This window comes from Cyrtonyx montezumae, unplaced genomic scaffold, assembly GCF_038088225.1.
Source record: "Cyrtonyx montezumae isolate F1298 unplaced genomic scaffold, pur_monq_1.0 scaffold_3, whole genome shotgun sequence".
In the NCBI taxonomy this organism is placed as follows: Eukaryota; Metazoa; Chordata; class Aves; order Galliformes; family Odontophoridae; genus Cyrtonyx; species Cyrtonyx montezumae.
In genome coordinates, this window is record NW_027072034.1 from 79,270,832 (window position 1) to 79,286,691 (window position 15,860).

At 37.9% G+C, this 15,860-nt stretch overlaps 2 protein-coding genes across 5 annotated transcripts in view; one reads left to right on the forward strand and one right to left on the reverse strand.

The window, feature by feature from the left end:
• The window catches only part of CMSS1 (cms1 ribosomal small subunit homolog), a 223,032-nt gene that overhangs the window by 7,069 nt on the left and 200,103 nt on the right, over positions 1 to 15,860 (forward strand). The window lies entirely within an intron of this gene.
• Positions 1 to 15,860, reverse strand: part of FILIP1L (filamin A interacting protein 1 like) — a 190,147-nt gene that overhangs the window by 3,470 nt on the left and 170,817 nt on the right. For 3 of the 4 annotated variants that reach the window (XM_065742022.1, XM_065742023.1, XM_065742024.1), the window contains one exon: positions 8,854 to 11,963. In XM_065742022.1, the coding sequence (XP_065598094.1) occupies positions 9,188 to 11,963 (2,776 nt within the window). In that variant the 3' untranslated portion in view covers positions 8,854 to 9,187. Of the gene's footprint in view, positions 1 to 8,853; positions 11,964 to 15,860 lie in introns of those variants that run through there. The other variant, XM_065742025.1, reaches the window with a different exon arrangement.

Consider the following 15,860-nt stretch of genomic DNA (forward strand, 5'->3'; position numbering starts at 1 on the left):
TTTTACCTCTTGGTGGCAGCAAAGTTTGTGGGTTTGTGAGACATCATTATTTTCTACAGCTGAACTGAAACTTTTAATTAAAAACTGAATTTAAAAAGGAGATGCATTTGAAAAAGTATTTTTGAATTTTATCACTCACATTGTTAACACGAAAGGGAAAAAATGCAATTTTTTTTTCCATGCAAATGAACTATACCAATGTTAAGTGTCTATGTTAGGATAACTAAACGTGCACTTGAGCAATTGGACTGTATTTAACTATACCACAGTGGTATGGTTCTGTTATAGGCAGGGTTTTAACAAACTATCCACCTAGCTCTCTCCCTTCTTTTTCATCTCTTAAAAATAGTGGTTTCTTCATCATTCCTGAAACAAATTATAGAGAAAAAAAAGGATGAATAACTTAAATTTAAGGTGAACACTTAGGCTGATATGTAAGTTTTTGACATTTATTAAACCTAGATCAATGACTAAGCTTTATTATTTTTTTTTAAACTTGCTACTTGACATAATGACTACTATGAATGCCAAGAACATTTGGGGTCAGTTGACTAGAGATATGCTTAAGCTGATGTGACTGTACCTGTAAAGAGGGGGTGGTATTATGTGGAATTTGGAAAGTACTTGGAAACAACTTTATATCAAAGGCTTCGCTTACTTAGTTGTATAGTGAAATTTTTTTTGCACAATCCTCTTAGTTCTTTCCATACTACTTGGTGTAAACGCGTGTGTGCAGATAGATTAGACATGACATGCTTGTGTGTGTTTTTTGCGAAGAACTATGTGACTAAAAAACTATATGAAGATATCAGTGGTCTTTTCAGTTTGATATTTAACTCTCAGCTGTTAATGAGAAGTCTGTGTGCACACCAAGACTCTCCTCAAATCCTTTCAATCCTTTTTACCAATTCATTTCTTCTGTCAAGGTGAATGGTTTTCAGTCGACCCGATTCTTTGTTGCTACCCACTTGTTTCCTGAATTTGCCAGCTCCATGCTAATAATTGCTTTTAAGTGTCTGTGTTTGTTATCCCACAGTGGATGGCAGTGGGTATTTTACAGATGGGAACCAATGCTTCACAGGTGACAGCTGTCAGATTTTCACACGCAACTGTGAAAACGCCCTTTCGTAATTTCTGGAAGTTGGCTGTGAAGGTTTGCTCTGAAATACCAAGATTTCGATACCATGCACCCTTCATTCTTCCCCAAAGGCACAAAGGCAGTTTATCAGTTACTGACATGGGCCATGAGGTGTTCAGCTGGCTTTCTGGGCAGGGGACTAAGGCAGGTGTGCATGTGTGCATGCAGGTGTCAGGGAGAACAAACACACCTGTTTATGTGCTTCCTAAGTAGTTCTGCCTTTGGTCCTAATCTCATTTTACTCTGGAAGTGTGGTGCATGCTTTGCTTCCTGTTTGAACTGTATTCATTCGAATAGAAGGGAGCACGTCGCACTTCTGCTATAGGTTTCCTCATTTATCTTTCTAGTGTCATTGTAGAACTTGATCTAGGAGCAATAACTTAATATCTGGTTCTTTCTCACTGCTTAATTTTTCTAGTTTAAGAAATTGGAGCAGTAAAAAGAATCATTTGCAGCGCAAATGAAAGTGACCAGGGGGTGGTGCTGAAGAGCCCTAACACAGAAACCCCAATGTCTGCATACGCAAGAATGTGCTACTTGCCAGACTGCAGCTTGTTCCTGGATGACTGAATTCAGTCAGAGCCTTCGCCAGGTCTGCAACTGAGGATGAGTTAAGATTAAATGACAAAAGTAAATATTCCCTCTGGTGTCCATCAAGATGTTTTAGGCTGAAACTTTCAGTTGGGCCTCTTCAGCTGCACAGGACATTTGAATATTTCCTTTTCTTTCACTATGACCTGGCATCCGTACTCTAGGAATCCAGTGGGAAATTTCTCAGTTGCTCTGTATTTCCTTTGATGCAACTGGTTTGTGTGCATGACTATATTCAGATGTGTAGGAAGGAGCAGGATCAGTACTCCTTATTAATATTAATAAGAACTCAGCCTAAGTACTGTCTGGCTTAGGGACTGCATTTTCAGAAATATACACACCATTATGAATAGCTGTGCAGCGAGGAAAGAATTACTGATCTGCATAGCTGTAGTACTTGAGCTATTAGGTGGGAAAGCGATTGGGTTTGTTTAACCTGGAGAAAACAAAAGTGAAGAAAGATACGTTAATTGCCTTCTAATATATGAAAGGCTGCTGCCGAGGAAGTAGTTCTCCAGTTCCAGTGGGAGAACAGGAAACGAAAACTGGCTATCAATTTCAGCAAAGGGAATTTAGTTAAGAAATTAGCAAGATTTTTAGTGGCAAGAAAGCTTCAGCTCTGTTACTTCAGCTTCAGCTCCTAGATTCCTGGGGTAACCAAGAAATTGTTATCATTGCAGGGATTTTAGAACAGGAGGAGCCAGGTGTTTGTTTGGAAGGGTTTAGGTCAAAGTGTAACAGGAAAATAGGTGGAAAAATGTCCAGTGATTCCTTCTGTGCTCAGTTTTCTATGATTTCTACGGTTTTGCTGGTAGTGGGCCTTTTACAGAAGTAGTGATTTCAACAACATGAAGTATTTGACAGAAAAAAATATATGAAAATTAGAAATAATTTCCATATACATGATGAACTGTACTGATGTGGCACCACAGTGTTGTTTGCTGAACTTCCAGTTTACATCTACTTTCGGATGGTGGAGAAAAGAAGCAGTGTTGGACAGAGTTGAGGGCAGAAGCTGAATTCCTAATTACTAAAGTTCTGCCTTGTGTCTTTTTCTTTTGGGACATCTTCACTGGGAAATGTGATGATCTTGAAATATAACATAGTTAGGCTCATTTTTTAATAGGTGACAAGACACAGGGAAAGGTGAGTTTGTGTTGAGGGTCATCTCTCCTAGGGCAAGGAAAGATCTGGACCCACAGGGCAGTGCAGCCTGCCCTTCCCTGAGGTGGAATGCCTCTTGAATCGAGAAAGGATCTCAAGCTCCGTATTGGGGCACTGACCATCCCCGAGAAGAAACGGTGCGTCCTTTTTGTGCTACAGAGCACCCTGCAATATTGATTCTGTCCAGGGGAGGGCAGTGCTGACACTTAAATGTTTCTGCTGGCGCTTGAAAGTTAGTGTAGTTTTACAATACAGTATTTTACACCAATGTATGAGCTCATCAATTCTCTCGGTTTAAATCAATGCTGCCATTCGTGGAGTAGAAGTCTTGACACTGAGACTCATTCTGTACAGATGGGGGACATCAAGGGAGGGATGTATTTGTGCATTTGTAAGTATCCACCTCTCTAAGGTGTGTAGAACTGAACTCATACCTGAAGACACGTTTTAACATGAAAGCATCCTCAGTATTAAAATTGTCAGCTCAAAAGCTCTGTATCTTTTCTCATATGAGTTGTTATATATGTTGAAGAAGTTTACAGAGGAAACCAGGTTGTGTCCAAGAATACTCTGCACGATGGAGGAAAAAGAACCCTGTGCTTTTATCATCAAGGTCTTTTTTCTGTCTGGGAGCAGACTGCTTTCCTCTGTGAAGGACACATTTAATGGTGTGTTAATCTGAGTCCCATTTTTACATGCAGACATATATTTAACTATGCAATTAATATACATGTAATTATATAATTAAACTGGCTACATATTTTAAACATAGACATAGATTTAATTATATAATTATATACTAACTACATTATGATTAATATAGATTTGATTATGTAATTAATATGTCTAATCACAAATCTTTATCTATCTATCTATATATGCCACACACATATAAAAAACTTTACGTTTGTCCCCATTTGTTGATGTTTCTGTGGGATAAAGCACCACCTATAAAGGCCTCAGTGTGAGACAGCCAAAGCTAAGAAATTCTGCATTTTAGTCTTGACAGTAACTGCCTTGCTGTACCTTTACACAAGTCAGTCTCCCCTGGTTTTAGTCTCCTCTCAGCTGTAAAGTGAGAGTCGTTTCTTAGTACCCCAGAAAGCTGTTAGTAGGACTGCTGAATCGTTGTTGTACATTTGGAGTGCTTTGTGACTTACTTATGTGCTACACTGCATCTCTTCAGACAGTCATGGTAGCATCTAAGGAGATAAGACCAGCGCTTTGGCAGCAATTTCAGTATAAAGAGTATAAATTTCAGTATAAAGTATTCATCCTTCGTTGCTTGCTATGGAAGTTTTGCTGACATAGCTGCTTGTTTGAGCTGTGCTATGAAATTAACCATTCTTTTTGTCTGTTTGAATCTAGGTTAGTGACTTGTTCTGGTTCACAGTGCTGCCTCGTGAGCAGTAATGTCAGCATGACTGAATGGACAGTACCCTGTGGTAGGGATGTGGTAGGGCTAAAAGGAGAAGGAGTTTCTCTTGCCTATCCCTGTATTAAGACCCCTGTATGTCAGGCCAATGCATGAGGAGTGGAGGAGACTCCCTGATTGAAACAAGCCTATACTGCTGCATTTAAAATGTGCTCCCAAGAGCAGTTTGCTTAGTAGTCTGGGTACAATCATGTGCAATTGCTAGCTCTGACAGTTGATGTCCACACAATAAGGGACACCTTATGATGAGCTATCAGATATAATTTGGCCCCATATGGGGGCCAATGGCTACAGGTTTGTGAAAAGACTTAATTCTTTTTTAAGGAAAAAGTTCTCTTTTAAGGAAAGTCTTCTTGATTAGTTTCCCACTTAGATTGCTTGCTGCTAATTTTGAAATGTCTTTATGCACCTACTTATGCTGTGCCTGAACCATCCATCTTTTTCTTCTAATGTAATGTTTGGTAGTCTTCACTTAAACCAGGAGATTAGGCCATTGCCACTTTTTGTTTTGCTTGTCTCAGTAGCTGCTTCCTAGGGACAAAGTCCCTGGGAAAATGGGTACTTCATTTCTATTACCTAATCCTGCAGAATCCATTCAGTCCTAATCAGAAAGTAATACTGTATAATTCTGCTTTCTATTACTTTTTCCTTAGTGTGGGAAGCATGGTTTTTTAAACCATTATGAGATTCACACATAAAGATCTTTTCTTCTTACAGCCTTGCATTCGGTCCCCAGGTACCATGTTGATGTTACCTACTGTGCTTTGAATCAGGAAGATTAGCTGGCTACTCCTGTATTTTTTTTTTTTTTGCCAATTATATTCATTAATTAGCAACTTGAGGGAGGCATTCTGTTTTTAAACTTGAGATACCTTTCAGTTGATGGATGGGCACTCTGCTCTCAGTACCGTTATTGTCTCTTAGTATTTTCTTTTCCTTCCTTTCCCTCCCTTCCCTCATCTGTCCTCCCTTTTATCACAAAAAAATTATAAATATTTCAAAGGAAATATTTTATCACATAAGCTTAACGACTCAGAAATGCAGAGTACCAAATTGTTGACACTGCCTTTCCTTGTGTTCCTTTGCTTGCTTACAGAATTAAACTGAAAAAAGAGAGCGGGCTGATACCTTCTATTTCCTTTATAATTTAATTTTGCCTCTCTGTTTCTGAGGACTAAATGTGGCATCCAACAGATAGAGCAGATTTTTAGATCTGAGAGATGTTTTCATGCTGTTTTGGAAAAAGGATGGGTTGATACTATGATCTGCTGAAAACTGTTCTTGCGCTCTGTTTCGGAGTTTAATCCCTCAGATATACCCTACTTAGTGGTTTGGGTTTTTTTATTTGCGACTGTCATTTCCCATTAATACTTATTTATATCACTGTTGTAAGTACCTGTCAAATTTTAGGCTTTTGGGCAAATACTGAAAATTAAAGCGTCTCATCTTCCAATACTAAAACAGTAATACTTACCGCTCGGAGTGCATCTGCCTTGGTTGAAATTTAATACAGTTATGCTTGGTGTTTTTGTTCAAAGTATTTAAATCATTTTTCACACAGGTCATTTAATTTTTCCCTTGCTCTGTTTTCTCTTTTCCTGCTAAGCAAGCAGGTAAATATTTATCCTCAGTAAAAATAAATCATCTGAAATACGGAGCGCTGATCTGAAAACCTTGAAGTAAATTTGTTAGCACTTGCAATTTCACTCTCTAAGTTATGCTTTCTCTTGTTATGATGAAAATAGAGCTTGTTTATTTTTATTCAAACAACTGCGTTAAGTTTCTGCTTTCAACAAGTACATCCAAGCACATGTTCTTCTCTGCTATATATTTTGAAGCAGATATTGGGGATTTGAATGGGATGAGCAGGTTTTATTTAGCAAATAAAATTATTAGGCAAAATAATAATTGTATTTTTCATGTGTTGAAAATCTGTAACAAAAATTCCTGTGTGAAATCAGTTAAGGTCTGTCCATAGATTATTTAATTAGCGGGGATATATAAGTGTCCCTTAAACAAGGCATGTCTCTTAGGAAATGTAGCGAGACCATTTACATATAATATTGATACTTCCTACTTGAGAATTAATGGTAATGAGTGACTGCTTCCTCTGTATTTTGTTAATTGGGCAGTTACTGGTGAACAACCACCAGTAGAAGTACTGAGACAGGAGCAGAAGTACCGTCCTATTTAATGATTAAACTTCTAAGTGTTGTGAACTTTGGCCTAGGCTTTGCATTGAAAATTTAGCTTTAGACTCTTAAGTCCTTACTCATGATAGCTTGGGAATTGTCCAAAGGTCTGTTTGTTGCTATTATGTCCTGTTTTGTGCTATCTTTCAAAGACATTGTAATAGATGGCCAGGTAGTTAGTAATCAACACATTTCTGTACATTTGGAACACAGCTTTTAAGTGAAATATTTTTTTCCATGAGGTTTTAAAGTCTGACTGAAGAAAATGATAGTGTTTCTGAAGGACAGTTGTTTATCCTTTAATTTGTAGAGAATCTGGCATCCATTAGTAGCTGTCAAGTATGCACTTCAGGCACAGTTACTCAGTACCATGCTTATAACATGCCCCTGCAGAGATCTTGGGTATCAATCAACAGAACATGCAGTATTCCAAATACTAGACGTGCAGAGAATGTGTTTTGAATGGGCTGCTTCTGCTTTTTTTATTTTGGATGAGCATTTCACTTAATAACATGTAAGATGAATGAAAGAAAGTTACTTGTTTATATAGCTGGCGCAGTTATGGTAAGTTTATTATAAAAAAAAGTTAGCATCTTGACTTTCCTGAGTGCTAGCTACTGTCTTGATCAGTAACTTGTACAGAAGTTGGTGGGGGCCAACTTGCCATCTGTTTTGAAGGATGCAAACGTTCATTTCTTCTGTCCGAGATTCTTAGTGAGATCTCACTTTCAAGTCAGTGATGATAAACTGAAACAAATCTAGTGTGAAGGACCTCTTACGAAGCGTGATAACCTAATACAGCAGCTCTTGAAGCTATTCGTGACATTAAGCTGGCCTTGTACCATCCCACATTTTGACTTAAAAGTTTCCACTGCTCAGCTGTAATATTGTAAAGTTACAGGATGACTTAGGTTGGAAGAGACCTCAAAGATCATCAAGGGACCTCAAAATACATTTGCTATATCAAGTTTCAATTGCAAAATCTATAATAATTTTTCTTCCCATTACTGATTTTACCTAGAAGTGTGTATGGGTGGTAGGTTTTGCTTTTCAATAGAAACAATTCCTTCCAATATTGGCTATTACCTACAGTTGTACCCATTGGGATTCCTGTCCAGTGAAAGTCCCTTTGTTACGTTAAAGCATGTGCCAAAGTCCTTTGCTGATTCAGTTTCTAAATTATACTGCAGACTTGATTTTTTTTTAAACTCTAGCTAATGTAAGCAGAGTAATGATACAGGTTTAGTGAAGAAATGAATAGGAACTTTGTCCTTACATGCAAACTTCCTTGTTGATAAGGAGATTTGATTTTAAATCCAACCCCTCCACTTCCCAAACATAAGTACTTAGGCACTTCTTTAGAATAAGAAGCTGCCTTTCCAAATTCACTTTTTTTTTCAAATCAGCTTTTGTGATCTGAAAGTGAATTTCAGAACTTTTGGCTTGATTTACATTCAGTATGAAGCATGTCTACTACTAGCAATATTTTCTGGGAGGTTACAATTTGCTGTCTGGCGCACATGTAAACTGAAGCAGCATTGTTTATGTTTCTGTCCTTTTCTTAGGCGCTAATACCATAAAAATCACTGAAATATCTTAACCTGTTTTGTCTGTGATGTATGGTGCTGCCATTTACCCTAGTCCTAGAGGCCTGTGTGTTCAGAGAGGTGGTCTAGTGCTACTTCTTAATGCTTCAGTTGTGCTTCCCCTACCTATTGTGTGAAAAAATGTGAAGATGGGCCATAATTGCTGATTTTGTTTCTCTCTGTGTACCTACATAGCACACTGGACTGATAACGAACAGCTTAGATGAAATTTGAATGTTGTATGTGAACATTCCGAATTATTGCTTAGAAATGTATTTCTGTTAATTGCTGTACCTAAATTATAGCAATTTTTCTGTTGTATTAGGAAAAAAAAAAAGCTTGCCTTATTGGGAGAGAATTATTTTGTGATGTAAGCACCTGAATTCAGTTCACTTACAAGAAGGGTTCACACAAGGATATAAAAAGAGATTTTAGCCAAACATAGTGAAAAAAGATGGGGAAAAGAAGTGGTTGTTGTGGTCTGGAGCACATCATTTATGCATAATAAATCTGATACAAGATACAGTACATGTTATTTTGATTGTATGTGTGATATAATGATAATTATCTGAAATGAGAGAGCTAGGAGGAATCGGTAAGAAACAGGGAAGGTAACAAGTTAAGTCTTTCCTGAAGTTAGCAGGCAATATTATGGCTTAATTCAAATTCTTCCATACATGCAAAAAAATAAATACAAACACACACACACACACACAAAGAAAACAAAAAATGTTCCGCAAGCAATGATAAAAATAATCAATTATTTACTGTTTTTGTAATGTTAAAATATTTCACCAAGGCAAGTTGCAGTCAAAAGTAATGTGAGTTATTTTGAAAATGGAAATACATAAAGATGCATTTATACAAGACTAGATATTTTACATAACTGTATTTCAATTAGAAGATATACAGTAAGTGCACACTTTATAACACTAAGCAGGCAAAACTTAACGTTAGTTTCATATACTGTTGTAAAGTTCATGCACAGATCTCTCCCATAGGAAAAGGGCCGTTCCGAATAATTCTTGCTGGGATGATAAACAGGATGGGTTGCTGGTAAGGGTGTCAGCATGGATGAGGGTCAGTTATAGACATTACTTACTGTAATTTGTGATTGCCGTGGGAGAGGAGTGGCTGTTGGTGTGATAGTAATACTGCTGGTGATTTTATTGGCGGGCTTACTGGGTATTCCATTAGCTAGTGCTGGAGTTCTGTTATCTTGCACCGGGGTACAAGTGCTGACGGTCTTGGCACCGGTTAGAGCTTGGACGTAAGGACTGCCTAAGTGGATGTGGATTTTGTTATCCTCAGTAGTTATTACGCTTGATCCTGTGCTGTTAGATCTCTGAAACTGCCATGATGACTGCCTGTCAGGGGATACTCTGAAAACGGCATGCTTGGCTCCCATTTCCACAGGCTCCGAGGAGAGCATTTGTTCCTGAGAACTTGAGCCTGGTAAAGCCAAAGGGGACATTGTTCTTTCAGGAGTTAAGGAACCACATGAGTCAGGAGTTTGAGATCTTGCAAAAGCTGCCATAGTAATGGGAGAAATGGTCTGCTCTGGGCTCATGTAACCTTCTGGTGCTTTCGACTTTACAGGTGCGTAGGAGGCGTTTTGAATAATAGTTATTCTTTGTTTGGGAGTGCCACAGTTAGGTATAACCGCTGTACTTGTATAGGAGTGAGGACTTTCAGCGGTAGGACTTGTTATTTCGAGTGTTGCTGTGTTCTGTCCATGGTCTGGAGTTACTTTTATGTGAAGAGGTTGGCCAGGTGTATGGCTCAGCACTAGGTCTCCAGCCTGTGCACAGTTTCCATTTTGCTTTGCATGAATCTTCCCGTTCTGGTGGTGGTTTTCTTTGGACTTCATCCAAGGGATCCATAATTTCTTGTGCATGGCATTCCCGATGGATGAGTTGCTTTTGAAAGACACTGATTGTTCTTCCTCATTGCCGTCTCTGTCCTCGTTATCACTGTCTTCATACAGCTGCCCATTTATGACTGCTCGCTCTAAAGGCATGAGGGTTTTGTAATCAGGTGGTTCGTTGTCAGCTGGATCTGTCTGGACTTCTTTAGAAAAAACTTGCAAGTCAGAAATCCGCCTTCCATTGACACCAGGCCTGAGGCTCTTACTGAAACGTCTGTACCTCTCTAATTCTTTTGTGAGGCTTTCCATTTCTCTTGCTAACTCCCTGTTCTTGTTTTCTTGCTGGGTCAGTTTCTTCTGTAAGACTGTATGATCACCTCGGAGGTGACAGATTAAGTCTTCTGTTGCCATGTATTCATGAATTTTCTCTTTCAGTGCATCTACTTCTCTGGAGAGGTGACTTGATTTAGCTTCTTCTTCCTTGAGCTTCTTAAAAAGACGCTGCTCTTGATTGGACTCTGCCTTTTCTGTTAGTTTATACCTAGCTACTTCCATTTTGACAGCCTCCAGCTCCTCTGACAGGAGCTTGGCTTTGTCCCGTTCGTTGACATATCTTCGTTCCAGAGACTCAAATTCATCTTCAGTTTTCATAAGATCGTCTTCTATGGCCTTCATTTCTTTCAGCTTCTGCTTAAGCCCCTCAACTTCTTGAGAAAGCTCTTTGATTTTGTTGTTCTCCTGCTGCAAGGAAGTGCTGGATTTAGTAGTCTCTTTAAGCTTATTTTTAAGAAATTCTTTTTCAACAGCTTCCAGTGACTGAAGTCTTTTTCTTAGAATATTTACTTTGGAAACAAGATCGCTTCCTTTCTCCTCTTCTGCTTTGAGTTTGTTTTTCAGTTCATCTCTTTCTTTTGTGACACTGGACACTTTTTCCTCTGCATCAGATTTTGACTTCAGTGCCTTTTTGCTTTCTTCAATTAGTTTTTCTGTAATGGACATAACTTTATTTTTTTCCACCTGAAGCTGAGAAGTTGCAGCTTCTAGCTTTTCTTCTGTTTGCTTTATTTTTTCACTCATAGATTTTCTTTCATCCACAAGCATCACTGTTAGAGTCTTCAGCTTTGTTAAATCTTCTTTAAGTGTGGACTCAGTTTTTTCTAACTTGCTTTCAATTGCTTCGAGCTCTCCAACTCTAGCTTTTAAGCCTTCCAGCTCAAGGGACAACTGCTTTGTTACCATTTTTTCTCTTTCTAGGTTGCACTTCAGGGAGTAGCATTCCTGTTTGCTTTTGTTGAAAGCATCCTCTAATTTCTCCAGGTCCATAATTCTTTTGTTGAGTTTGTCAACTTCCCCTTTAAGGTTCTTGCTCTGTGATGCTTCTTTTTCTAACTTTTTATTAAGTTCTCTGCATTGATCCTCCATTTTTATCAGCTCTTCATCTTTTCCTTCCATCTCCAGCAGTCGTTTCCTTAATTCCTCCACTTCAGACATAAGAGTGGAGTTCCCATATTCTCCCTTATTTATCTTATCCCTTAGGTCTTGCAGTTCATCTTCTGCTTTTCTTAAAGATTTATTGGTCTCCTCCAGCTCATCAATTTGTCGGCTGAGCGCATTCAGTTTTAACCGGAGCTGACGATTCTGGCTGTCTTCATTGGTTAGTTTGGCCATCATTGCTTCTTGATCTTGGGAAACTTTACTGCTATGAACTTGCAGTTCAGCCTCCAGCCTGCTGGCTTTCTGTTCTTGCTCTTGTGCTTTTGCTTCAGCAAAAGCGAGTTTCTCATGTGCTTGGTCTGCAGAAGCGGTTAACTCTTGAATTTTTTGACTTTGTTGATTCAACTGCTCAGTGAGTCTTTGTTGTTCATCCACAACCATTAAAGCAAAGGATTTCAGTTTAGTCAATTCCTCTTTCAGCTTAGCTATTTTCTTGTTGTTTTCCTTCTCTTTTTTTTCTTGATATGCTGTTTCTTGTTCAAGAAGCCTTTTCAGTCTAGGGAGAGGAAATAATATTGTATTTTGAAGCCATTTTAATGGGCATTTAAAAACGCACTTGAAATATTATGACATCGCCAGATGTGCATGAACATTCACTCATAACTAGAAGCAGACCTCTCCTTGTAGTGTCATAAGGAAGACCCAACAGTCTTAGCTTTCTACTCAGAATTCTTTTGTAGTGGACGCCTCAATACTATTTACACTTAACTTCTGTAGTTAAGCATCTTTAATTACATTTTCAGCTTTTGACAGGTATCAGTGCAATGCAACTGTTTGATGTTCTGCTCTGGAGCAGTGCTGATGTTGGCTGTCTGCTGAGGCTAGGTATGCGCATGCAGGTTATTTTGAAAATGCAATAATCATAGTGGTTGAGAAATTAAATCAGCGCAGCCCTCAAGGGCAGGTATACTTTGCAGCTTTGTAAACCTCCTAATACCTTTAAGCTACTTATAAACCATCCTGATCTTTTATGATGTTTATCATTAAACCTTACAGGTGTTAAAATACGTGAAGGAAATGTACCCACACTAGGCTGTTAGATGCACTGACTAATGTCAATTTCTAAACAGTGCATCAAAGCAAAAACCAAACATTGTCTCTGAATCTGTCCTCTGTGGCAATACAGACACTATTACACTGTATCAGACCAAAAATCTTCCTTCAAGAGATAAACAGGAATTTAAGTTGAGAAGGTAAGAAGGCCAAACTTTCTTGGTCCTTGTTGGATTCAGATTTGGTCTCCCAACATTCCAGCCTACTTTGTATGACTGTTGAAACTTTTCATAATGGTTTTCTCAAATCATTGCTTACAAATTTATATTAGCGCTCAGTCTTAACCAAGATGCAACAGACTTCAGTTGTTCAAGACCTGTGATGAGGCTGCATTTAAAATTCTAAGAAACCTCTAAAAAATCTCAGATAGTAATTAGGTTATTTTGTAGATATTTTATTTGTCAGGGAGGTACATGTAGAGTGCATATGAGGTAAGATTAGGTTTGGCAGCACATCTGCCTCTTTTCAGTTAGATTTTTCCTATAGCTGATCATTAAGTATGTTCTGATATTTGATAAATGACTTAAAAGCCTAGATTGTAATAACAAAGCATTCGCATTTGAACATGCTTCACTGTTCATATATGTGATGTGTATTCCATGGCATAGAGTGGCAAGGGGGAGAAGGAATTGCCTTTCAAGGGTGCTCTTGCACAGAATGACTGCATAAGCACTGGTTAGCTGAAGTCCCTTGCCTTTTTTATTTTTATTTTCTTCTTTCTTTTTTCTTTTCATCTCTCTGGAGTGCAGTGAGGACTTTTCAGAAGTAACTACTGAAGCATAAAGTTCCTGTTCTGTGTTTGTCCCTGGTCAGTGTTCTGATGTCTAAGCAGGAAGTCTTTACAGCTTTCCACTGACAAGTTCCTGTTGCAGCCATCCTTTTAGTTCAGGGAGAGCTTAGGTAATGGCCTCCTTTGCACAACTCTTTATTAGCTGTTGACTGACTGGAGGCATGTATTTCTGGGGCTTTAATAGGCTGCCTCTGCAACATCCTCTTTAGCAGCATGGTAGTTTTTGTCCATGCGGAGAGGAAGTCCCTGCCATTCTGCAGCCATCCATCAGTCTTCTCTGGTTTAATGGGGATATTTGATAGAAATCTGTGACTGTCAAATTTCTTAACACCTTCACCACCACCCCCAGAGTTTTTCTTTTAGTTGCACTACATTCAGTATAATGAAATGCTTGCTGTGAAGAATTGATGGAATGGGAAAAACAATAAACTGAGTTGATTTCAAAGATGTCAAGCAGCCCCAAATTCTTTACAACAGTACATTAGTATAATGGGGAAAATAGACATAAAAAGGTGTAAGGGGAGAGGGAGTGGTTTGTGAAGTGAGCTTGGAAGAATGTTGCTGGCTGACAGAACAAGAGGACTAGGCCATCTTCAAAGGCGGCCTTTTACTGTGTTGATAGTGCATAAACTTGTGTCATCTTTTTAATGTTAGCTAGTTCGAGTTCCTTTTAGCGTAAAAAATCACTCTCCCCTTCCCACCCTTGTCTCTGAATGCTTTAGTAGTGAAGTTCAATCAATGATTTACTGTTGCCATAGATATAAAAACCATAACAGAAGCATAACTAACAATTTCATTTGGAATAGACTCATTTTTTGTGTGTGCATGAAGTTAAGACATATTAAGATGGATAAAATAGACTTGAGCTATTAGCATGTGTTTTATTTTAGCTTGCTTTGCTGTAATTTATTTTTGTACGGCAAATTTAGCTGAAGTGAACAATATCTAAATTAATTGAGATTTTTCTCAACACTTCTTTATTAACTAGTTGATATCTCTCTGGCCAGACAAAACTATAATGCTCCAGTGACTGATGCCCCTTAAATTGCTTTAGAAAGAAGACTTGGGCCAAATAGTAACCAACAGTTCTCATTTTCATAGGAATGCTGTGTAATATTTTATGGTGCAACTAAGAGAATTGTTCTTAAATAAATCAGAAAAGTCAGCTGGCAGATGTCTGAGTGAATAATCCCACAAGTGCCTCCAGTGAGCATTATGTACGTTTGTATTATTTTCCTTTCTCATTTTCCTTTTTTTTGTTCTACAACTTCATTTCCCAAGCTGCTCAGAATAAAGTTTTGATTCAGCAATGTGCTTGAGATTCCAGCCCAAAGTGAATGCTTGTCTGAGGTAGCCTAACCCAAACTGTGATCAGTAACCATGTATTCCCATGGTTATTCGAACAGAAGTGCTTAAACTATTAGTAACTGAACTGGATTGTTGTATAAGCTGATAAGAATTTTCAAGAGATTTTGTTTCCTTGGTTGTTCCAAAACACTCTAGGGTATGTGAAAATGTTTCTTTGATTCAAAACATAAAATGCAATTTTAATTTTCAAGGAGACATACAAAGAAATTGCTTCTAACCCCGTAACTCTATAACATGACTTCAGTGAAGTCAAATTATGGAGTGTAGTTAGAAGCTGTTAAATGATTTTAATGCTTTTCTATAAAGAAGAAAAGGGGTGTATTATTATTATTATTTTAATATATGTAATTACATATGCTTTTGCACTTGCACTTGATAACTGTGGGGCTGCAGAATGGAAACTGAATGCTTGTAGGACATTCTCCTCAGACAGTGCTAAGTATGGCTTCTCCTGTCTTCTGCTTTAAAGTCTGGCCATGTAAATTGCAGAAAAGTAAAAGTGAAGATGTGACTTTGGACCTACTGCGATTTTAGCCATACCACAAGTAAATTTTTTTTTTTTTTGTAAAGTGTAAAGCTACCAGGTCTATTTGAAGGACCAAAGTATATTGGATTTGAAGGAGCAGTTATACCAAAACAATGGTTTGTGTACAAAAGTCAGGGAGAAAAATAATAATAATTAAAAAAAAGAATGAGTAGCCCCTATCCAATAAAATATTTTTAGCATTTTCATTTTTCAATTCCATTTGAATTTCATGATCAAGTAATTTCAATTTAGGCAAAGGTAGGTTTATCTTATCTTATTATTAGACAAAGCATTCACAGGTAATTCCAGGGAGTTGACTTCATAGGACTAGAAAAACCCTTTCTGAATCCAGGCCAGCAAAAACAGGCATTGGAAACTGTTTTATGAACATGAATGTTAGGTAGTTAAACAGAGTCAGGGTAGTGTCTTATTACTCTTTCTATGTGGCTTCTGTTATAAATCATTGTTTTAAATTGTGGCTTACTATCCTACCTGTTTGCAATACCAGTCTTCTTAGCTTAAAGAAACATACTGCTGTTGTTATCTCTCCTGTGTTCATTGTAACTGCTTTTCTCAGTACTCATCCTTCTGCTTCTTGTTCTTGATGTCATGTATTCAATGGTGTTCTCTTGTTTTCTAAATTTTTTCAGGTTCTT